Here is a 25,942-nt window from a genome sequence, read left to right as displayed (position 1 = left end):
CCTGCCTTGAACAGGATCACATAAGCCGGTGTCGCATAATATTTGGTCCGCCTCGTTTAAAGGTCCGACCGGACCAAATACGATAACATATTAGGTCCGCCTTTTATAAGAAAAGGTCCGGCCCGTATAAGAAAAGGTCCCTCTACGTTTTAAGGTCCGGGTGGTGCAAAATGTTTTAATCTTGACTTTAACATATGATATCAAAGAGAATCAGTTTATATTATATGATAAGAAGGATTTACCCTATTGTGTTTTATTTTTTGTACAACATACACGTATCTCTAGACAAGAATCTACTCGTTTAGTGTGCTTTGAGCATTGCTGTTTAGGACCATAATTTCTTTAAAAATAATGCCACAATTATTATGCAAGTGTTTGTTTTTCCTTAGAATTTACTTTGTGTGAATTAGTACGATTCAAGGTGTGAAATCTGTCGGTGTGTATAGCTAATAAAACAATGGGGTGTGACGTATTTGTTTACCTGACAGGTACCCACAGGTAGAGCCCGCGGCAGATGGCGCTGTCATTGAATGGTCGGTGAACCTAATGGTCATGTGTTAGCTTTATATATCAATAGATTTGAAGTTTTTAAATTAATAAATTATGCTAAGGAACAAAATATTCATGCGTACACTTCAAAACTGCGACATTTATAATAGTATAATCGTATACTAGTCTTTATTTGAATATTTAAAGCTAAATATGGCGTATCATAATCTGAGCTAAAATTTAAAAATACTAGATTAAGCGTATAATAATTTACATGAGATTTGATATTTATGTTCAAATTAAAAATTTTACCGATATTGAACTTAAATATACCGACGTTTCTATTAGTTAAATTCAAACTAATTGAATTAAAACTGTGTCTGATATTTAAATTCCGAGTCGATAAGAATCGGTCATTGTTTTAAATCTCTGATATCTATACATGAAACGCAATTGATTTAAACTTCGGTAATGGAAAATTTTAAAGAATAAATTATAGACTGTTCAGTAAATCAAATGTCTTGGACATAAGTTCAGCGCAGTCTTTGACATTTAATTTAGTGAACAAAATGAATGAAAAAAATTCTGTTAACTAGACTTAGTGCTTCATGTACAGATGTATATATATACAAAATTTTTATATTAAAAATGTTGTGTATAATATTTTTTTTCAAAATTCCTTTTCTACGTACAGGTACCTATTAAACATTAAATTGCCGGAGAGGTACCTAGCAAAAATTCCGGAAATGAAAAGAAACTAGAGGTACTGTGAGCGATGAGCTCACTAAATGATACCCCCCGCCTCCCACATGGTTATTACTGGTGAAAAAGTCCATGTTTTCCTGTGGCCGGGAAACCCAAAATATGTGTCGGATCAAAAAGTAAAATAGGAGGTGCACAATGGCAATATGTAATAAAGATTCTGTGCTTGAAAACACGAGAAAGGGACAGGGCGGACCTTAAAACGCAGTTATCAGAAAAGGTCCGCCCTCTGTATTTCAGATATCTTCATGTCATAAAGGACAATTTTTGGACAGGGTTTATTTTCGTAGCTTAAAAACACAAGAAAGAGACAGGGCGGACCTTAAAACGCAGTTATCAGAAAAGGTCCGCCCTCTGTATTTCAGATATCTTTATGTTTTAAAGGGAAATTTTTGGACAGGGTTTATTTTCGTAGCTTAAAAACACGAGAAAGGGACAGGGCGGACCTTAAAACGCAGTTATCAGAAAAGGTCCACCCTTTATATTTCAGATATCTTCATGTCATAAAGGAAATTTTTGGACAGGGTTTATTTTCGTAGCTTAAAAACACAAGAAAGAGACAGGGCGGACCTTAAAACGCAGTTATCAGAAAAGGTCCGCCCTCTATATTTCAGATATCTTTATGTTTTAAAAGAAATTTTTGGACAAGGTTTATTTTCGTAGCTTAAAAACACGAGAAAGGGACAGGGCGGACCTTAAAACGCAGTTATCAGGAAAGGTCCGCTTTTTGTATATCTTATTACACAGCAAAAATTATGGACTGGGTACATCTTTCTCATTAACAATAGAGAACGACGACAGACAACGGGCAAATTGTGATGAGAAAAGCTTACTTAAGCTTTCGGCTGATGTGAGCTAAAGAGTAGCAAGAAAATACTTCGACAAAAAAGACTGATTTATTGATTAAATGCTGCTTATCGTCGCTCTCGAGAATTTTTCACTCATATAGGGACGCCACTACTTGCCGCCAGTGAGCTACAGATTTTGTCCTTTACTCGGCACTTACGGCCATTGAGTAGGGAGGGATCTTTTTCGTGCCAGCACCTACTGCGACACGGGACCCCGGTTTATACGTTTTCATCTGAAGGACCGATTTCCACGTCCTAAAAAGGGATTCGAATCTGCGACGTCAGGATCAACTCCTTACTTCGACGCTCTAACCATGCACTCCATGTAATGCTATTGTTATGAATTTCATTTCTTTTTACAGTTTAATTTGAATATATAAGCAAGGAATATACTAATAAAATCTACGCAAGTCAACTTTTTTTGGGTAAGTATAAAAAATATTTTTTCTCAGGTTGCCCCCCCCCCTACTACTTTCAAAAACGATGCTACGTGCCCGACAACGAAGTTTTTGATACGTCATGATATGAAAAGACTTTCTATTTAATTTATAAAAAAAAATGTATGCATTTTAAGTTTCTCTTTAATATGTATTGGTTGAAAAAATTCTCCCTATAGCTCGTAAAGCAGTGGAAAGGGAGAAAAAATCTGTACTGAAGCAGTATTTCTCTGGTGGAAAATCAAGTCAGGGTTGTTTGTTAGATGCTTACGGGAAATTCTAGTATGCCAGGCTTCTGAAATTGGGGGTGTCTTTAAACTCAAGCTCTTTATTCTGGGGGAAAAATGTGGGATATATATGTACAATACCGCTATTCTTTAATATTTTTAATTTTTTGACACGTATCCGCGTGATTTTACCACGCCCCCTCCTCCTCCCCCCCCCCCCCCCCCCCCCCCCCCCCCCCCGCCAAAAAACAAAAAACAAAAAAAAAAAATTAGGAGGGGCGTATAAAATATTCGGATTTTTATTGAAACCGAGAGATTTAAGTATAAATACATGTATATCATTAATGCACAGAGATTTTATATGAGCGACATGTATATTAAATATGAATAATAAAGGCATTTATAAATCCAGCAATCTATCGACTTTAGTTTGATTTCGCCAAGTAATGCACATTTACCTTGTCCTGGAGTAATATTTAGTGGGCCGCATTTCATTTCCGGAATTTTCCAAAAAAAAAAAAAAAAAAAGTTTTCATCTCCGACATTTGTCAAATTCATGTCAGTATTTTTTCGGCAATGAAAAAAAAATCATACTTCCGTCATAAATAATATTATATAATACATATATACAATACCCTGTTAAAAATCTATTTCCATCTTTGTTATATATGTTAACCTTAAAGTGTCATAAAGTTATCTTTTAAAAAATCCAAAAATGTGAAGAAAAAAAATAATATCGGAAATGAAAATAAAAATGTCGAATTCCGAAATAATAACAAAAATTGTCGGAAAATGCAATGCAAAATTCAGGAAATGAAATGCAGAGATCTAGTAGATACAATTATTAGCCTTTAAATATCCGGTAGGTAAGAAACAGTGTTAACTTATAAAAACACAGGGGATATGGTACTTTAGGTTTTCTCAAACGACACAATCAAGACTAATCCCTAACTGCCCTATCCGCAGGCATGTTGTTTTTACAATAACGGGTGTAGGGTAGTACACCGTGACATAAGCCCCCGTCACAGTGACCCCCACCTATTGACAACAATATTAAACGTAAAGAATGACAGATTTTATTAATAATATAAAGAAATGTATTTTGAATGATGTGAATTTTTTTTTTTGCGAGTGGAAGTCGGACGTTTATCATGTACTTATTGGAAAGAGAGTGTAACTTAATGATTTGTGTTGGACTTACGAACATTCATCTGTTCATTGCATACTGATTAATCTGCCAGTAAACAGGCGGTGAAGGTAAATGTATGTACATTTGTATTCTTAATACTTTTTTAAATGACAATGTTGATACCAGTGTATTTAAACGACAAAATAAGCATGTCCCATCTTCCCGACAGGAAACTCGATCAATAAATCATATACATTTCTTTAATAAATATAATTATTTATGTATTAATTTCTTACTTATTTTCTTACTTATTGTTTACTACATTCTCTTGGAGGAAACACTAGCTATTAATACGACTTTACATCCTCAATTAATTTTAAAACAATAGTTTTTAAATTAATATCGAATGAACACAGGCATACAATTTGTATAATAGGCCGAGGGCGGACCTTTTCTTATAGAGCCAGGCGGACCTAATATGTTATCGTATTTGGTCCGGCCGGACCTTTAAACGAGGCGGACCAAATATTATGCGACACCGGCAATTGCTCTTTGAGCAATAAACCCGGCTAATAATGGTTTGGCCGGGTTTTAAAACTCGACAGGTTCCGCATCGTGGGTCCTCGCACTAAGAAACCATTGGTTTCTCGGGTTCGATGTAAATGTGGCTGTGGTAATAAACATGCACAATATAATCTGAAAAAAGCTGACAAATGATGTCACTGAATGAAACACAGTCAAGAGTCGTATGAACGGCACTTAAATTCAAAATACATATAACTGCTGAATTTAGTATCCCAAATCAAAACATCTTGATGAACACATGGCTGAAATGAATGCACAGGGTGTCCTTGACTATATTACTAATAGCCTTCTGCAATAAGCAGATAACACCAGGACGGAGAGATTAAATCTACTCCATAAAATATACAAAAAGTAAAAGATGCTGCAAATTACCCTTATTTCCCAAGGAAGGCCTATTACATTTCAAAAAGGCACTTACTAAAATGTAATCATTTTTATTGAGTATAATTTTAATCATTTGTTGTGCATGCAAAACTTGAGCACAAATTCTATGGATACCTCAGATTTCACATTGAAGAATGAACTTCTGCGACCACACAACGAGAACTTGCTGGTCAGCTGTGATGTAACATGTGCAATTGGAGAAGCTTATGGCTGCTGTTGATACGGCTTTTAGGGAAATTCTCAGTCTAAGCCGAACCCACAGCAGACCAAATTATTTACTCAGATTTAATATATTTCAATTTGCAAATATATACAAACAAATAATTGAAAATGCGATGGGTTGTAAGTCAGGACAGGAACCCCATTCTGTATGCGATATTCGCTAATAAAATCGATGTATAAAATTATTAAAATACCTGCATATTCTAAGAAATATAAGGATTGCAATACAATTCTTCAAGAATAACCTACTGTGTCATTAAACACATTGATAATCTGAGTGATATGCTCCTCTCCGAACAAATTCAATAATCTGCATAACAGATGTGCAAATAGGCTCCTGATGATGGCGGATCTGCAGCTAATTAATATACAATGTACTATCAAAATCTTAAACCTCGTATATATCACACCGCCGAAACACTATAGTAGTGTCGAGTCAAGTTATTTGAGGTACGTGGCTGATGAGAGTCACTTTCTTTGAAACAAATTTCGTCTGGTCTTATGACCATCAGCTTGACGTACATTTCACAAATCAAGAAACGAGTCAAATCAATTAACCAAAGTCAGTTTGTGGCGCGCCGAAATGGCATAAAATGTTTGGAAGACAAAAGGTGAGGTAAAAGAAACAGAAAACACGAAAGGCAAAGATAAAGGTCTTAATAGAAGTCAAGGATCTTAAAAACATAGAGCTGAAAATCTTAAAAGAGTGAGAGAGTTGACCCAAAGGAAAAGAAGATTACATAGCTGGAGACCCAAAGAGCTACAGGAAAACGTGGCACCTTATGAAAACCGTTCAAGAAAGTATTGATTAAAAGCATTGCTCTATAGTAACCCTAAATCAGATTAAAAAATACTTCGGATGTTATTCTTGAATTTTTGGATGAAATATATAGAGAATAATACATACCCTTTTCCATATCACATCCTGTATCAGCCCGAGACACCGATATCAGCCATAGGGCCGAAGGCCCGAGGGCTGATATTGGTTGAGGGCTGATACAGGATGTAATGTGGAAAAGGGTATGTTTTATTATGTTTATTACATACTTAGTAATAAAATACAGTACACATTAAGTTGAGAAGAAAATAAGTAAATATTCAGGCACATAATTCTTACATGTGTACACATGGTCTAACGTCTCATAGGGTTTGGGTTTGTTTCTACATGTACTTCTATTTCAAATGTGCCCGAGCCGTAATTTGAAAATAGCCTATAATTTGTCAATTAGATTACCCATTTCATTCAAAAAGTTAAAATTAAGAGAATATGTAACCTCCAAAATATGTGTATGATCACAAGTACTGTTTTTTGAGTTTTTTTTTAAGGTTTAATTTTCTAGGGGTGTGATATTGATCCGTATCAGCCCCGCAAATCCATATCAGCCCTGCAGGGCTGATATCACTACTGTGACGTCAGGCATATCGCATATGCAAAAATCCTGTATTTATTACTAGGTATGTAATAAATGGAGATAACAAACAGTATTCAAGCTCAAATGTCCATAAAACAATACAGAATAGGAGCAGAGCAAATACTAGCACTTCCTTGAACAGTTTTCATTTGGTGCCACGTTTTCCTGTACATAGCTCTTAGTATAGGAATTTTTAAAGGGATATTTGATTTTTTCAAAAACCCAAACAATATAGATTCATTATTTATAAAAATTGGAATCAGAAGAATATATAACCTCGTACACTCGTCTGATTCTCCCTTTAATGGTAGATTTGTTTGATGGGTTGATTGTAGGCCAAAGGATAATAATTTTGGTTTTATTGAACCTCTATTTGGGAATTGAATACCCAGCAGTGTTTTGTTTAACGTCCATGCAAGAATTTTTATTTTTACTCATATTGAGATGCCACCATTTTCCGATGGAGGAATGTAATTTTAGTCCTTCACTGTTGAATGAATGTTGCAGGTATATTATTGTTGTGTGTAAATGTATAAACAGTATGTGTAAAAAAATCTCAAAACAGCAAAACCATGATTTATCATATTTATATGGAAGCATCCTCAGGTAGTTTAGATTCAAATATGTTCAATTTATGATCCAGGAGCAGGGTTGAACCACAATGAAAGTTTAAACGGATAGGAAAAACAACAACTAAAGTAAGTCAAGGACATATGTAAGCATCCTTAGTTAATATAGATTTAACTTAAGTTTGTTCAAATACTAGTAATACCACCACCCCGTTCCTTTTATGGCTAGATGGGGACCAATAAAGCCTGTCTATAATTATAATGAGCTGATTTTTGCATACTTTCTTTGTTACGGCTCTCGGGTGAGCGATGTGGCCCATGGACCTCTTGTTTAAAATCTTGGAGGGGCTATATACCAGGGGTAATTTCTTCTCTTTAACTTACAGGTTTAACCCAAAAGGTGGTATACTTCACATGATGAGTATTTGAACACATTGGTACAATGAATGCGTTTGCATGTAGTATCAAAGGTTACTATTACGTTAAAGGCACATAAAGCGTATTTAATGACCAGAATTATTATATTATATATAGTTACACTTAGCTATGTAAATCACAAGTTTCCTGAATTAAAAAAGCAGGAAGTTTACACCAGCTACAAGAATGCACGGCCATTTTTATGCTTTATACATTCAGAGAAGGCAGACTAAATTTCAAAAAAATGAAAGGGGTAGTGGATTTATCAAGTATATTTTGTTATTTTTTGAGGATATTAATTTTCTTTTATTTAGTCGATAGTGAGGAAGTATCTGGTATGTTTTCCTTTCCTTCCATTCTGCATGATTCAAGTGACCTGACAGTTTTATTATGGAATAGATGTTTACTTCTCTCTGTTTAAATATTCATTTATAAATAAGTATTCTTGTAGATTTCTTCGGTAATATTATAATTAAGAATTACATACCAGTATATGTAAAAAGTCACCTGTTTCTATATAAATCTACAAAATGCATTTATAATCTTTTGCAAATATGGTATATTTTAAAACTTTATGTTTTTAACTGTGACAATTTAAATTTATAATTTACTTGGAGGAAGGGGGCGTGATAAGTTTTTAGAACTTGTGCCCTATCCCTTTGTAGTTATAAATTACAATAAGGAAGGATATGGAGATAACGAACAGTATTCAATTTCAAACTCCATAAAACAATACAAAATAGAAGCAGAACAAATACGGACCTCCGAAACATCAGAGTGGGATCAGGTACCATGGAGGAGTGAGCATCTCCTACCGACGGGTCACAGCCGCCGTGTGCTCCTTGTCATGATCGGGAAATAACGGGAAAATCCGTCGTCAATTCAGTGTATAAATAATGGACTAGCAATTAGAATGAAAAACATCAGTCAGCTTTTGACTCAATGATAAATTGTATTTGCTGAAAAGGTCATTGTATCGACCATATAACTTACGAAATGATGATTTTAAACGAGATTTCAGATATTCTCGTTTCATCAACTTGCTTGTCAATGATTTACCTCGTTTTAGAAATTGTTCATAGGTAGAGCATGCTTTTGCGTATCGAATCAACTGAGATATATATACACTCCGTATGCAGGTGATGAAGGTATATTGCTGCATAAGTAAGGGAAGTTGACGATGGAAAAGTTAAAGTCATCACGTTTATCATATAGCTTGGTTGTTAGATTACCATCAACGTCTTTTTCAAGTAAAATATCCAAGTATGAAACAGATGTGTCAGACTCTGTAGTTTATTTTATCTCAAGCTCAACAGGATACTAGTATTTCGTATCGACGTAGGAATGGAAATTACCATTGTTAGTTGACAATACATCGTCGATATATCTAAATGTCGAGTTGAAGGCCACAGCAAGTGTTTTCTTCTTTTCACGCATAAGATTTTGCACAAATTCTTCTCCATATGAATATAAAAATAGGTCTTCTAATAACGGACAGCAATTGGTACCCATGCGAATTCCAATAGATTGTTGGAATACCTGGTCTCCAAATACACATAGATATTGTCAATCAGAAATTCATCAAGCATTTTTTTATGTCAACCTCAGAGTACTTGTGTGTGCAATCAGAATGTGTTTTAACAAAATAGTTTTGCAATTGACCAATGACCAGGTAAGTAAATTTACGAGTTCCATTTTTATTGAAAAAGCAGCTGTCAAGGTGAGAGACAAGTTGGTAGGGTCTGGACAGAGGACGCGAATTTACGAGTAAATATTTGTAAATAGAAAGAATACATGTCATTTTTATGCCCCCGTAATCGTAAAATTCGGGGGTACATATTTTTGTCCTGTCTGCTAGTCTGTTTATCTGATTGATTGCAAAAAAATTTAACCTTGTCAATAACTTTTGAGTGGGTGGGGCTATGGTTTTTACATGTATATTTCAAAGGTGTATTCCTTGTGAAAAGGCTTTATTTGGGTACCGCCGAATTTGACTCCTTGACCGTGTAGTTCGATTTACTTTTACAAAAAAAAAATTACCTCACGTTAACCTTTGCCATAACTTTTGACAGTTGGTTTATGGCGTTCATACTTCAACATGTATATTTAATGTGACAAGACCTTTCAATGAGTGTAAATATTTTTGAACTTGACCTAAGAGTTTGACTCATATAAAAAAATAACTTCAAACCATAACTTATGAAAAGTTAGCTTAAAGGCTTTCATATTTAACTAGTGCATGCCATGGGACAACGCCTTCCTTTGAATACTCTGAAATGGACATCAAAGAGATGCCTGAGTTTCTGATTGACAACATCTATGTGGTTTTTGGAGGCCAAGTCTTCCAACAATCTATTGGAATTCCCATAGGTACCAACTGCACCCCGTTATAAGCAGACGTAATTTTGTATTCATATGAAGCAGAATTTGTTAAAAATCTAGTACATGAAAAGAAGAAAACACTAGCTTGCTGTGGCCTTAAACTCGACTGTCAATCAGTCATTTCGATTCTAACAACCAAGCTTTATGATAAAAGTGACTACTTTAACTTTTCAATCGTCAACTTCCCTTACTTATGCAGCAATATACCTTCATCACCTGCATACAGAGTTTATGTCCCTCAGTAGATTCAATACACAAGAGCATGATCTACGTATCTAAAACGAGGTAAATTATTGACTAAAAAGTTAATTAAACAATATCAGCAGTCTCGTTTAAAGTCATCATTTCGTAAGTTCTATGGTCGATACAATGACCTTGTTAGCAAATACAATTTAGTCAAATGCCGACTGACTTTTTTCATTCTAATTTTTTTTCCATTATTTACACACTGAATTGACGACGGATTTTTCCGTTAATTCCCGATCATGACAAGGAGGACAAAGGATGATCAATCATCCATGGCACCTGATCCTATCTCTGATGTCTTGGAGGTTTTTGTTCACTCTGCTCCTTTTTTGTATTGTTTCATGGAATTATTCCCTGTTCAGAGTAATCTGTCCCGAAAAAAGTAAAAATGCAACATTATACATGCATTTGTCAATGTTTGAAAAGAAAGAGAGAGGAGAAATAACTTGTAAATAACGTAGCTATTTTTTTTTTACAGTGGAGAAATATTATGAAGAGGGCAAAAGCATAAGACTGGACTGCACTGTAAAGAATATTAACGAGGTAATGAAAAACACACACCAATTAAGCTCAGAAGTGCAAAACTTAAAGGGTTGAGGTTTAGTACGCGTTGGATATGTCTTATATTTTGTTTTCCACAATGGTCGTAATGATTTTAGGCTATGTGGCAGAAAGACGGACAAATTATAACATTTGGAAGTATTGTAATTTTTGACAAAAGAAGGATCTCAGTCGGCAGTAATTGGGCAACTGACTACAGCCTAGAGATAACACAAATGCTTAAGAAGGACAAAGGAAACTACACTTGCAAAAACAGGATGTCAAACAATGCAGATGCTTATTATAACTTAAAACTCAAAGGTAAATATTCATTATTTATACATTTCAACAGCGAAATACAAAGCTGCTGTAATTTATTCGTTAAATAAAATTATTTTTTACTGTGTATTTTTTACAGTGTCAGCAATTATCTTACAGTATTATCTAATTAGTAATTACTCAGTATCTAAGAATTCTCAGCACTTTTTTTCCATCCAAAAGGGCAAGTGAATCTTGTTTCTCCTAAATTATGCCCTTTTTTAAACACGTTGGATCAAGTGCCATGTGGAAGTAAACTTACAATGGGTGTTTCTCGCCTTGAAATGGTGATAGAAAAATAAACTCTTCACAATTCAGTGTGAAATAAGGGCGAAAAGTTTGTAATACTACAAAAATGTCAAACAACATTCGATTTATGGAAAAATTGTATTTGCTGACAAGGTCAGTGTATCTAGCATGGAATTTGCAAAGGACCACAGCACTTCTTTTTATAAACAAATTTTTGGACAAATTCTGCTTTTTATAAATACGAAAATGGGTCTGCTTATAACGAGAAACAATTATTATCCATGTGAAATCCGACGCATTGCTAGAAGACCATCTCCAAACAGTATTCAAGCCCAAAAGTCCATTAAACAACACAAATCAGGAGTAGATCAAACACAGACCTCTTTAACATCATAGCAAGGATAATGTGGAGGAGTAAGAATCCCCTGCCGACAGGTCTCACCGGCCGTGTCCTCCTTGTCATGATCGGGATATAACGGAAAACCCGACCTCTCAATTTTTGAATTATAAAATTGTAGTATGTATAAAACAACGTCAGTCAGCATTTTACTTAATGATCATTCTAGTAGATTGTATTTGCTGACAAGGTCATTGTATCGACCATAGAACTTAGGAAATGATGACTTCACACGAGACTCCTGAATTTCCTGTCTCATTAACTTCTTTGTCATCAACTTAGTTTCGTATTAGAAATTGTTTATACGTATAGAGCATGCTCTTGTGTATCGAATCAACAGAGATATAACCCCACACGAAGGCGATAAAAATATTATGCTGCATATTAAGTAATGGAAGATGACGTTTGAAAAGTAAAAGTCAATAACTTTATCACAAAGCTTGGTTGTTAGATTAACATTAACATCCATTTAGGTTATTTAGTTAAAGTGCATTATTTCTTTGAAAATCTTCTTTGCTCGTGGGTATTAAAATAATACACTTAATGTACAGCTTCGCGCACTCCTTACGCTCACGTTTTTTCGCACAAATTAAGGGTACTTAACACAAATAAAAATTTGATGCATGGATTGATATATATTTTTTGATTGATTTTGATTTGAAATGACATAAATACCAGTAATGAATGGTAAACATTATTCAGATTACCAATCTATGAGAAATATTGCTGATTTCTGAAAGAAAAGTTTGTGTTATTTATCCTTAATTCAGGTCAATTTCTTTTTGAAATAAAACTGAACTTCAGTTCTAGATATACTGGGTAACCCTAATATTTATCAAATATCTCATGTCAAAGGTACAAATTCTTTAAATCATTTTCTAAAGTTTTAAAAGTCGATGTTTTAAAGGTGACTTTACCTATAAATGGAATAATGTTACAACTGTATGATACTACCATAGATAATTACAAATTATATTAAACGAGCTTTCGTTGATACTATTGACATGTAGTTGAAATTTTCAAATGAACTTCTTGAAGATGAGTATGTTTTGAAGTACCTTGCACATACTCGTCCTGGTTTTGTCGAAATGTAGCGCCAAATTAACAATGCTGCATAAGGAAACCATGCTAAGGATCAATTTTATCAATGTGACGAAAAACAACGTGAAAAGTGCGTGGAGCTGTAAAGTTATAACGAAGAAGGGTGTCTCTTCCAAAATTGTGAATTTCATGGTCCCTGGGTCAGGGTATCTGGTGTTAGGATGGGGCTCTATTGATCAATTGGTGGAAATGTGTGGATTTTGTGAAAATGTATTAATTCTTTGAAAATCTCCTCCTCTGCTACGGGGTATTCCAGATGTAACCCATATAATTATAATGAGCATAGGCTTTTCTTCCAGCGATGTGAATTTCAAGGTTCATTGGACAAGGGTAGCGTAGCCGGTGTGTGCTCTGATGATTATGTACTGAAAATGAATTAATGCTTTGAAATCTGCTCCTTAGTATTAATCAATCATTTATGATGAGCAAGGATGCCTATCCCAAAATTTTGAAATGTGTGGCCCCAGGGTTAAGAGGTTCCTATGGGGTGGGGGCACTTCTGATTGAGAATTTTTCACTCATATGGAGACGCAACCAATTGCCGATGGAGGGCTACAATTTTTTTTCTATACTCGACACTTACGGCCATTGAGGTGTTTATACGGTCTCATCCAAAGGACCGGACTTCACGTCTTACGGTGGGATTCGAACCCACGACTTAAGGATATTTCTGATTATTGATGATTGTTGCTTATAACTGTGAAATCACTAATATTTGTGGGGGTTAATTTTCGTGATTTTCGAGGAATGAAGAGACCCGCGAATTTATGTCAACCACGAAATGTTATTTTTCACACATATTACTTGTCACAGTTCTTCATCACCGAAATTAAATCCCCACGAACCAGAAGTTCTTTCTCAAACAATAAAAATTTGACCCCACGAAAAAATGTGATTTTACAATAGCTAGAATGCAATTTTTTGTTCCCTTACATTGTCTTTGGCTATGAGGTAACCAAACTAAGCATTCTAAATTTATAGTTCTGATGAGTATCGGTGCCTCTTTCAAAATTGTAAATGTCATTGCCTCTGGTTTAAAACATGAACTAACATAATGCTCAGGTGACCTACAAGCGAATGAGCCTTTTATTACATTATTGACTTCAGAATTATAGTTCTTATAGTTACAATCAGAAATATAAATATAAAATAATTTTGGAAATGACCAATGACAAGGAACGTAAGTTCCATTTTTGCTGAAAAAGCAGATGTCAATGAAGTCAATAATCTTTGATTTTTTCGTGAGGAATGGTTGTATATAACGTTGAAAAGTCGTAAGTTTTTATGCTATTAATTTAGGGGAAAGTGCGATTTCAAATTATCGAAAAGATCTTGTAATTTTGAAGTATCCACATCTGATTTACACCACTGATCAAATATATTGCAGTACAGTGAAGATTCTTCTTAATATTTAAGTACGGAGTAAAAAAAAACTGGTAAAACATTTTCTGGAACCCGCTATGCATCTTTGTGTGTTGTGATTCTTTTATGTAATTTTGATAACAAAACAAATGACAATTTTAATTCAGTTTGATTGTGGGAATATGAAAAAAATATTTTAAAACTGACATGTGATTTTGTAAATACCTCATTTGAAATATAGTGTAATACAAAACTGAACCTTTTGATAATATAATTATATTATCAAAAGGTTTAGTTTTGTTTTACACTATATTTCAAGTTGAATTAACATCCTGTACGTATTTCCCACAGGTATCCAGACACAGTTGTTTCCAAACATTTCAACAAGAAACAAAGTACTTGAAAATGTAGACCTTAAAGTGATTATCTTAAAAGGGCCTAACTACAGGGATATTCGTTCTTTTAATTTGCTACAGAACTTCATTTTTGTTATGATTCAATTTTGTCGATCTTTAGGCTATAAATGAAAAGAAAGATTTGAATTCTTCGTTAGAATGGATTAAATGAATAAGAAATATATAAAAGAATTACATCAGAATTTGAAAAGGCAATATGCGAAACATCTATCATCTATCCATTCTTTTTCACTAAAGATTGATCAAATTGAGTAGAAAACAAAGATTATTTTAGTTAAACAAACCTATGTTTGGTTTCAGCCGACAAGGCTTGTAAAAAAAAATACGTACCGTTAATGTTTGCAAAGCTCATAGCTGTCACTATACCTGTATGTGGTTTTGAATCTTATTTTGGAAATTCTTCTTATACTCGCATCATAAAGATTTAAATTCATTTTCCAGTAAAAACAAAAAAATTTAAAAATTTTTACATTGCAGTGAATTAAGGTGTGATCGATCTACTTTATTTACATTGGATTCCTTAACTTCATAAAAATTCCTGGGTGCATATCATTACGGCTACATTTTCAAAACTGTCATTACCGCTACAAACACGTTACATTACCGCTACAATTAAAAGTATACATTACCGCTACATTGCCTATTTTATGTCGTTAGCCAACGTCTTATGCGTGTACATTTCAACATATGCATGTTTCCCTGCTTACCACAGTCAGGTAAAAACTTAGGACTTAGAGCAGGATGAGTATATTTTTTAATTTCTTATTTTAAAACTTCATACTCATTTTAATTGAAATTTAGATCCAAAATATACTTCGCTACATGCTGATTGAATTAAATTTAATATCACTATTTTCCATGCCATTGCTGGCCGATTTGGTTTGTAGGCATAGGTCCTTTTGATAAAATGTAGCGGTAATGATCGCCCAAAACCTGAGAAAATGTAGCGGTATTGAGTTGAAATTGTTCGCAATGTAGCGGTAATGTTGACCTCCTAAAATCCTTACACGGTCCACCATATTCTCTGCCTAGCCCCTTTCCTTACGCTTTACAAAATATCAACTGCTGTTAAGGAGAAGCTTTGAACATACTGTTTTACAGCATACTAGCATAGAACTAGTAAAAATCAAATGTGGATTTTCAAATACTCTAAAGAGCTTTTTAGAAAATTTAAAATCGTCATTTTTTTTTCAAAAGTAAAATAAAATCATTCGACTTCTTTATACTTTATATAACCATTCCGCACAATAAAGGATTTAAAACTAGGCTTTTTGACATCATATCCATTGCTTCTTCAAAAAAAAAAAAGGAAGTAAAAAAAATCTATATCTCGTAATCAACAAAATAACTTTGTTAAAGGTTACTCTTATTCTAAACACAAGTATCCTGAAGTTGAATTTGAATTAATTTTTTTTTAAAAACTCCGATACTAATATTCCCAATTTCAGCGGGGGACAACTTAAAACCAAAAGCCGTGAACCGTAAAATATTTAACCATTACATTTTATCACCAAAAAGAAAAGAAAGATAGGACATGAGACATTTCAGTTTTATATTAGAACAATCTTAAATTTTAGAAAGTGATAAATTAGACAAACCGTGAAAATGAATAAGTTATAATTACAAAAATTTGAGAAAATGTTCTTATATCTATTCCGTTTAAAGCCGGAGCATCAATTGAAGACAACATGTTCAGTGGACCTGAAGTGCGTGCCATGGAGAATGAGACTGTCATTCTTTGGTGCAATGCGTCTGGGTATCCAGTTCTTAGCGTCTCATGGTATGTTATTGAAGAGGATAGTATTCAAGAAGAGAAAATGACAGGTAGTATGAAAATTTCTTCAAAATTTATTAATAAATATACGTATACGTATGCTGTATTTGGAAGAATATCGCACAATTTATTATTTTTTTAATCTAATATATTGAGAAACAAAATCAACAGATATCATTTAACTATATATCTAATATCGGCCAGGTTTAGGAATAAATGGAAACATGCTTGGAATCCAAAGAGTGTCTCGCAGCTGTGCCTCAAAATTCCAGTGTCAAGCAGTGAGCACTTATAAGCCAGAAAAAATAGAGAAGAGGAATATTACCCTTATTGTTGATTGTAGGACACATTCAAAATTTTCTTGTTAATGTTACTTTAAACTATTGAGACAAAGTCTTAAAATAATACTGATGAACTGGACAAGGTTTTTAATATAGTTTTTAAAGACTAATAATTGGAAAATTTAAAAAGTGTATCATATTTTCTTCGAAGTTTCAGTTAAAAGTTCAATGTTATTGTCTCAAATTCCAAAATGTTTTCATTTCATTCAGAAACTATACAACAATATAAAAAATTAGAATAATAGTTCAAAATGATTAAGTCTTAAAGACTGACTTGTCACTTGTAATGACTTTCAGTCGTCAACTTCCCGTACTTATGCAGGAATATACCTTTGTTACCTGCATAGGGAGTTTATGTCTCTCAATTGATTCGATACGAAAGAACATGTTCTACGTATGAACAACTTCTAAAACGAAGTAACCCTAACAAAAAAATACTATAGTTAACTATAGTTAACTAAAGTTTACTATAGTTAACTATAGTTTACTATAGTTAACTACAGTTATAACTTTGACACTTTGAAGACTTTGATTTACGTTAGTGATAACTTTGACACTTTGAAAAACTTTGGCGAAAACTTTGACACTTTGAAAAACTTTGACGAAAACTCTGACACTTTGAAAAACTTTGGCAAAAACTTTGACATTCTGAAAAACTTTGGCGAAAACTTTGACACTTTGAAAAACTTTGGCGAAAACTTTGACACTTTGAAAAACTTTGGCGAAAACTTTGACACTTTGAAAAACTTTGGCGAAAATTTTGACACTTTGAAAAACTTTGGCGAAAACTTTGACACTTTGAAAAACTTTGACGAAAACTCTGACACTTTGAAAAACTTTGGCAAAAACTTTGACATTCTGAAAAACTTTGGCGAAAACTTTGACACTTTGAAAAACTTTGGCAAAAATTTTGACACTTTGAAAAACTTTGGCGAAAACTTTGACACTTTGAAAAACTTTGGCGAAAACTTTGATACCTCTAAAAACTTTATCGAAAACTTTGACCCTTCGAAAAACTTTATAGAAAACTTTGATACTTTAAATAACTTTAGCGAAATCTTTGACACTTTGGAAAACTTTAGTGAAAACTTTGACACTTTGAATAACTTTGGCGAAAACTTTGACACTTTGAAAAACTTTGGCAAAAACTTTGACACTTTGAAAAACTTTGGCGAAAACTTTGACACTTTGAAAAACTTTGGCGAAAACTTTGACACTTTGAAAAACTTTGGCGAAAACTTTGACACTTTGAAAAACTTTGGCGAAAACTTTGACGAAAACTTTGACACTTTGAAAAACTTTGGCAAAAAATTTGACACTTTGATTTACTATATTTAACTATAGTAAACTATAGTAATTTTTTGTTAGGGAAGTCATTGACAACAAGAACATCAGAAGTATCTTTTTAAGTCATCATTTCTTAAGTTCTATGATCGATACCATACAATGACCTTGTCAGCAAATACAATTTATCATTGAGTCAAATGCTGACTGACTTTTTTCATGCTGTTTTTTTAGACCATTATTTTCACGGTAAGTTGTCCACGGATATTTCCGTATTCCCCCGAACATTACAAGGAGCACACGGCGGGTGTGATCGGTGGGCAAGGGATACTCACTCCTCCATGGCACTTGATCACCCCTCTGATGTTTTGGAGGTCCGTGTTTGCTCCGCTTTTATTTTGTAATGTAATCATTTATGGAATTTCACTGACTTATCATTATAAAAACAATTTTCTGATTACTCTACTTCATGAGTTTGCATTCGGTTATAACTGTTATCCAGCTGAAACAAATGTTGTTTAAGAACTCAGTTACATACTTAATACACTAAAAGAATTCATGAAATGAGTTTTATGTCATTACCTTGAGAGGACATTCTGAACATTTTAATCATTTAATTTTTTCCCTAGTCTTTCCTGAGATGTCTGTGATTGGCTTCATAAACAACAAATCTTCAAGCAACATTCTATATGGAAGCACTTCAGAAACTGTAAAATTATCATGCACGGTATTTTCAAGTGAACCCTTCAACATAACATGGTTGAGTCAGAGAGATAAAAAAGAACTCGGATGGTATTCAAGTCAATCCGGCAAAAGTGAGTCGGCAGGCATTTATGGGTATTCCATAAAATCAAATATCAACCACAACGACAGAAGGATTGTTGAAGTCGTGCTTACAGTCCTACTGGACACTAACGACAGTTTTTCGAACTACAGTTGCAATGCGGAGAATAAACTGGGGCCTATTCTTAAGACTATTGAAACTAGGAAGAAAGAGTCTATGTAACAGCATTCTACAGTGGAAAATAAAGTTGGATCTGTTATTAAAAAACATTGAAACAAGATGATTCGATAACTACTGGGGTTTCAATCTTATTAAACAATCTGTATAATCCACTTTCTAAATTTCTTTAAATAATTTTTTTTTGTTGGTTTGAAAGTACCGGGCTACCTGGTATGTTTATGTACTCCATCTGTAAAATGGAATTGCGATGTACATTTTGCATGTTCCGTTAAACATTCTTGTTTTCCTTGTTCAACACTTTGTTTCGAATGCTTAATTGCAATATCATGTGTAAAAATAGATGCCTAGTTTTTAACTTTCCCTTAGTTTGATTTCTTTTTATCATACGCCATTTTGAAAGAATAAAACAGTGAACTATTTTTACTACTAATTAAATTATAAATACCGATAAATTCGGTTCAAAAAGAAATATCCCACGGTATACTAAAAAGTTTCTTTTTTGTTATGTGAGTGGGAAATGTCATTTCAAAAACGTGTATAAAATCAATTTCCGTGACATTCTAGCGTATGGAACGCCACAACTGTCTTATGTGTACAAAATGTGCATCATGGTGTCAGTTCGATATAAAATTAAGTCTAACCTTTATTGCTAGCGCTCTCGAGCGCTAGCAACTACGTTAGTCCAAATTCCTTGAATACGCATGCTCGGCTTTACGGTGGTGCATTCTGGGTATACTGTGAAAAATGGTGTTGTCGTGGTTACTAAAAATAGAAATTTCTGTGAAATTCTTTCGAAATGCTACTCCTCCTACAGTTTTGGTCCGATTTCAGTATAACTTGGCACACAAGTAGACTACACTAAGATACATAATTCTGTGCATCAGTTTTTGATTTCGATGAACGGTGTTGCCGTGGTTACTAAAAATAGAAATTTCTGTGAAATTCTTTCGAAATGCTACTCCTCCTACAGTTTTGGTCCAATTTCAATATTACTTGGGACACAAGTAGACTACACTAAGATACATAATTCTGTGCATCGGTTTTTGATTTCGATGAATGGTGTTGCCGTGGTTACTAAAAATAGAAATTTCTGTGAAATTCTTTCGAAATGCTACTCCTCCCACAGTTTTGGTCCAATTTCAATATTACTTGGCACACAAGTAGACTACACTAAGATACATAATTCTGTGCATGGGTTTTTTATTTCGGTTAACGGTGTTGCCGTGGTTACTAAAAATAGAAATTTCTGTGAAATTCTTTCTAAATGCTACTCCTCCTACAGTTTTGGTCTAATTTGAATATAACTTGGCACACAAGTAGACTACGCTAAGATACATAATTCTGTGCATCGGTTTTCGCTTTCGATGAACGGTGTTGCCATGGTTACTAAAAATAGAAATTTCTGAGAAATTCTTTTAAAATGCTACTCCTCCTACAGTTTTGGTCCGATTACAATATAATTGGCACACAAGTAGACTTTACTAAGATACATAATTCTGTGTATCGGTTTTTAGCTCTACTGGTCAGAGACCAGAAGAGCTTATGCAATAGTAAGGTGTCTGTCGTCCGTCCGTCTGTCTGTCTGTCTGTAAACAATCTCCTCCTACAGTTTTGGTCCGATTTCAATGTAACTTGGCACACAAGTAGACTACACTAAGACACATAATTCTGTGCATCGGTTTTTGATTTCGATGAATGGTGTTGCCGTGGTTACTAAAAATAGAATTTTCTGTGAAATTCCTTTAAAACACTACTCCTTCTACAGTTTTGGTCTGATTTCAATTTAACTTGGCACACAAGTAGACTACACTAAGATACATTAAATAGTGCATCGGTTTTTGAATTTGATGAATGATGTTGCTATTAGTACTAAAAATAGAAATGTCCGTGAAATTCCTTTAAAACATCACTCCTTCTACAGTTTTGGTCTGATTGCAATGGCTTCTTTTCTTATCCTTTGTTATAAGTACAAACCAGTAGAGCTACAGTCTCGACAGAGACTTCTGGTTTTATTTTCAACAATGGAAGATCGCAAATGAAAATGGTATCGTCATACAGCCTTCAATGTCTTATTTAATTAAATCCCGACTATATAATAAAACAATTACGGACTCTTTTGGTGTTGAATATGGTTTGTTATTCACCAGAAAAATATCCATATTGACCTAGGCTTCGCCGAGGACAATATGAATATTTTTCTGGTGAATAACAAACCATATTCAACACCAAAAGAGTCCATAATTGTATATTATTATACCTCATTATAAATATTCTAAACAACGCGTTATCTGATTGGTTCTAAGTAATCACGTGATCGGGCCGTAAAACTTCATATTTCCCGGCCGTCGGCACGCTTTTCATCATATTCCACCTCTTCGGAACACCTAGTGTATTTTCCCGCAATATAGTTTTCGTTCGTTGTACGAAAACTTTCGAGAGAAGTATGCGTCACAATAGCCTGGTTTACGTCACAAAACTGATGATAATGTGTTGACCAAAGGGTTTTATAATAACTTCACGTAAAAAATGAAAGTGAATTTGAGAGCGGTGCCGAATTGGAAAGTTTATGTTTATTTTAAAGCTAGTTTCGCTTGTTTCGGTGTAATAAACAATTCATTGCATGAATGTTCGGGAAACATGAAGACTTATTCAGCCAAGAAATATCATATTCCCCTCGGGCGAACTTTTATAACATTAAGTTCACTTTATATAATATGTAGTCTATTCTTTATATCATTAAGTCCACTTTATATATTATGTCGTCTATTCTTCATATCATTAAGTCCAGTTTATATAACATGTTGTCAATTCTTCATATCATTAAGTCCAGTTTATATAACATTTCGTCAATTCTTTATATCATTAAGTCCACTTTGTATTTATGTAGGCTATTCTTTAAACATATATCATTAAGTCCACTTTATATATTATGTTGTCAATTCATTATATCTTTAAGTCTACTATATATAACATGTCGTCGATTCTTCATATCATTAAGTCCACTTTATATATTATGTTGTCTATTTTTTATATCTTTAAGTCTACTTTATATATTATGTTGTCACTTCTTTATATCATTAAGTCCACTTTAAATAACATGTCGTCAATTCTTCATATCATTATGTCTACTATATATAATATGTCATCAATTCTTCATATCAAGTCCACTTTATATAACATGTCGTCAAATCTTTGAATCATCAAGTCCACTTTCTATAACATGTCGTCAATTTTCTTCATATCATTAAGTCCACTTTATATATTATGTTGGCTATTTTTATATCATTAAGTCTACTTTATATATTATGTTGTCTGTTCTTTATATCATTAAGTCCACTATATATAATATGTCGTCAATTCTTCATATCAAGTCCACTTTATATAACATGTCGTCAAATCTTTGAATCATCAAGTCCACTTTCTATAACATGTCGTCAATTTTCTTCATATCATTAAGTCCACTTTATATATTATGTTGGCTATTTTTATATCATTAAGTCTACTTTTTATATTATTTTGTCTATTCTTTATATCATCAAGTCTACTTTATATAATATGTCGTCAATTCTTCATATCATTAAGTCTACTTTTTATATTATTTTGTCTATTTTTTATATCATTTTGTCTACTTTATATATTATGTTGTCTATTCTTTATATCATTAAGTCCACTATATATAATATGTCGTCAATTCTTCATATCATTAAGTCTACTTTATATATTATGTTGTCTATTCTTTATATCATCAAGTCTACTTTATATAACATGTCGTCAAATCTTAATATCATTAAATCCACTTTATATATTATGTTGTCTATTTTTCATATCATTAAGTCCACTTTATATAATATGTCGTCTATTCTTTATTTCATTAAGTCTATTTTATATATTATGTTGTCTGTTCTTTATATCATTAAGTCAACTTTATATATTATGTAGTCTATGACTATATTCTTTATATCATTAAGTCCATTTATATATCATGTAGTCTGTTCTTTATATAATTAAGTCTTCTTTAGATAATATGTAATACACAAGCTTTATTATGGTGACAAATCGATATACTACAAAGTCAGATATATGCAGTCAAAAACTACCAGTTGATAATTAATACTTAGACAATTAATTATGACTTAATTACTTGATTATACAAATACTCAAAGGCAGGTAAGGTCGCACGTTTTCGGAAAAGCATAAATTAGACGACTATAGAAAAAAAAAAACCAACGTTAGGAATGCCTAGTTTACTTTCGAGAGAATTCCTTTTTAGCTCTTTGACAGGTCTTAAGAACATGACAGTTGATCTGTAATTGTTTACTCTTAGTATTAAAGCTGAAGGTAAGCTAATGCTAATACTCAGCTTACTTCTCATTGACTGGTTACTGGTACAAAGGTGCCATACGACTATTATATACGGCAGTATGAGATTGTAGTGGTACAATCAAGAGTGAGTACATATTTGAAGCAGCTATTAAACTCCTAGTCTTTGTAGTGAGTTTTTCATTATTGTTGGGAGTTTCTTACCTAATTTTGGTTTCCAATATTATTTAAAGACGCTGGGGAATTTGAGAAAAAAAATGCTTGAAACAACAATTAGTTCAAACCCTGCAGCTTCAAATGAAGAACGGGAAATGATAACCTTATAGATCCAAACTCTGCCACAATAATTATGTTTTCATGCACACTTCAAGAGAAAGGGGCTAAAAGCAAAATTAAAAGATAGGCGTATTTATCGTGTGATATGCAGGAACCATCTGTACTGAACAGTCGCCCGCGTGGGGCAGTAGTTAGAGTCTCTGTTTTAAAGTCGCAAAGTAAGGAGTTGATCTTTACGTCGCCGAATCGAAACCCACTGAGGGACGTGGAGACCGGTCCTTCGGATGAGACCGTATAAATCGCAGTCCCGTGTCGCAGAAGGTGCTGATACGAAAAAGATCCCTCACTGCTCAATGGCACAAATTTGTAGCTCTCCTCTGGCAAGTGGTGGCGTCTCCATATGAGTGAAAAATGCTCGAGAGGGACGTTAAATAATGTACAATCAATCAATCAATCGGATTCCTGTCAAATACAAATCAAAAGCGCCCTTGTTTTATCTGGAAAGATGGACATGAAAAAGAATATAGAGTTTCTATCAGTACATTTCCCCTTCAAGTATTTGTCTTATTAAATAATTAACTGTTGCATTGATTCTTTTAGAATTAATTATCAATTGTCAAAAATTATTGCGCCTGAGTACTCTCAGTCCTTTGATGAATTTCTAACTTTATTCTTGTATTTTGACTGGATGCTATATGCATCCGACTTAATAGTACATTGATTTATCAGCATGGTATAGCTCTAATGGATAGACAACATAATAAATAAAGTGGACTTAAAGATATTAAGAATAGCCTATATAATATATATTTATATATATAAATACATAAAGTGGACTTAATGGTATAAAGAATAGTCTGCACAACGTATTAAGTGGCCTTAATGATATATAAAATCGACAACATAATATATAAAGTGGACTTAATGATATAAAGAATTGAGGACATGTTATAGAAAGTGCGCTTAATGATATAAAGAATTGAGGACATGTTATATAAAGTAGACTTAATGATATGAAGAATTGAGGACATGTTATATAAAGTGCACTTAAGGAGGCTCATTACACCATTTTTTGATGACGTACTACACAAAAAAAATAAACCTCCATTGTTTCGACCGGTTTCCTCTGGGGACGAATCGTACAGGTACCTCTATAATATGACCCTGACCGTAAAACGCTTTAAAAATAGATGAAACATGCGGTGTTATAAACAGTGAAAAGAAAGTAACGGATTCATTGTGCATAAACCAAGAAGAATTGCTTTTAAGCAGACGCAAAAGAAAACAACAATCAACTCTTCGCCAAACAAGTAATGTCAATTTCATAGCAATGCAATGCAGCATGCAGTGAGCTCTATCAATGTTTGTATGGAGGAAATTCGAGTTAAAATCTACAACCTTGTTGAAATTAAAAAGTTATTAACTTGCGCTATTTACTGTGTTGGTGTTAATTTATATATTTGCTTTATTGATTTAAATGTATACACTGGCAATTTAAAGCTTTGTTCTGAATTTTAGATGTAATGTCAAACGTTCCTTAGTGTTTTGAGTCTTGGGTAATTAGGAAAGATAACTCTTGAAAGTGGACTTTTCATACCAAATATTTTTTAAATTGGATTTTTCATTTCGTTTAAACATTCTTCATTCAATTTGACACATATAATTCATTGAAATACATTCCTTGTGTCTTCAGATCTCATTTTTTTAATGTTTTATGCATAGATTAAAAAGATAATAACATTAATTGTTTTTTAGGAGAACATTATTTTTTCTAATAAAATTATTATTAGGTATTACGAGGTATTTTCACTGTGTGAACTTGTCTTAAGAAGATGCCCATGATTTGACACTGAAAGTACTGAAATTCTGTTAATAATGAACTTCAAATGAAACATTTCACTAAAAGAAGACAAAAACTAAAAAAATCTATAAAAAATATTTATGATATCAATACCCCCATCTGGATATTTGACATCTACATTATAAGTGGTGCTGTATTAAAATCTAAACTAAACTGTTGATGTAATGAGCCACCTTAATGATATGAAGAATTGACGACATAATATATAAAGTAGACTTAATGATACGAAGAACTGACGACATGTTATATAAAGTAGACTTAATGATATGAAGAATTGAGGACATGTTATATAAAGTAGACTTAATGATATGAAGAATTGAGGACATATTATATAAAGTGCACTTAATGATATGAAGAATTGACGACATGTTATATGAAGTAGACTTAATGATATGAAGAATTGAGGACATGTTATGTAAAGTGCACTTAATGATACGAAGAATTGAGGACATGTTATATGAAGTACACTTAATGATATGAAGAATTGACAACATAATATATGAAGTGCACTTAATGATATGAAGAATTGACAACATAATATATGAAGTGCACTTAATGATATAAGAATTGACGACATTTTTTATATAGTGGACCTAATGATATAAAGGTTAGACTTAATGTTATATCGAA

General features: G+C 33.1%; 1 protein-coding gene across 1 annotated transcript; it reads left to right on the top strand.

The window, feature by feature from the left end:
• Positions 1 to 7,640: 7,640 nt before the first annotated feature.
• On the top strand, positions 7,641 to 19,215 carry LOC134229295 (neuronal growth regulator 1-like). Its single transcript, XM_062711011.1, has 6 exons — positions 7,641 to 7,816; positions 10,588 to 10,652; positions 10,769 to 10,970; positions 16,158 to 16,316; positions 16,471 to 16,605; positions 18,521 to 19,215. Exons 1-6 carry the CDS (start codon positions 7,684 to 7,686, stop codon positions 18,895 to 18,897), a joined length of 1,071 nt encoding a protein of 356 aa, XP_062566995.1. The 5' UTR covers positions 7,641 to 7,683; the 3' UTR covers positions 18,898 to 19,215.
• Positions 19,216 to 25,942: the final 6,727 nt, after the last annotated feature.

The sequence above is a fragment of the Saccostrea cucullata genome, unplaced genomic scaffold (assembly GCF_032062105.1).
Source record: "Saccostrea cucullata isolate Sc308-1 unplaced genomic scaffold, CSIRO_AGI_Scuc_v1 ctg4827, whole genome shotgun sequence".
NCBI lineage: Eukaryota > Metazoa > Mollusca > Bivalvia > Ostreida > Ostreidae > Saccostrea > Saccostrea cuccullata.
This window is presented reverse-complemented; position numbering and strand designations above follow the sequence as displayed.

Bases quoted from the DNA above. Each gene is read 5' to 3' on its own strand.
- LOC134229295 (XM_062711011.1), top strand. From the start codon at position 7,684: ATGCTTTATACATTCAGAGAAGGCAGACTAAATTTCAAAAAAATGAAA. The intron at 7,817-10,587 runs GTATGTTTTCCT...TTTTTTTTACAG, and splicing joins CGATAGTGAGGAAGTATCTG to TGGAGAAATATTATGAAGAG. The intron at 10,971-16,157 runs GTAAATATTCAT...TTCCGTTTAAAG, and splicing joins TTATAACTTAAAACTCAAAG to CCGGAGCATCAATTGAAGAC.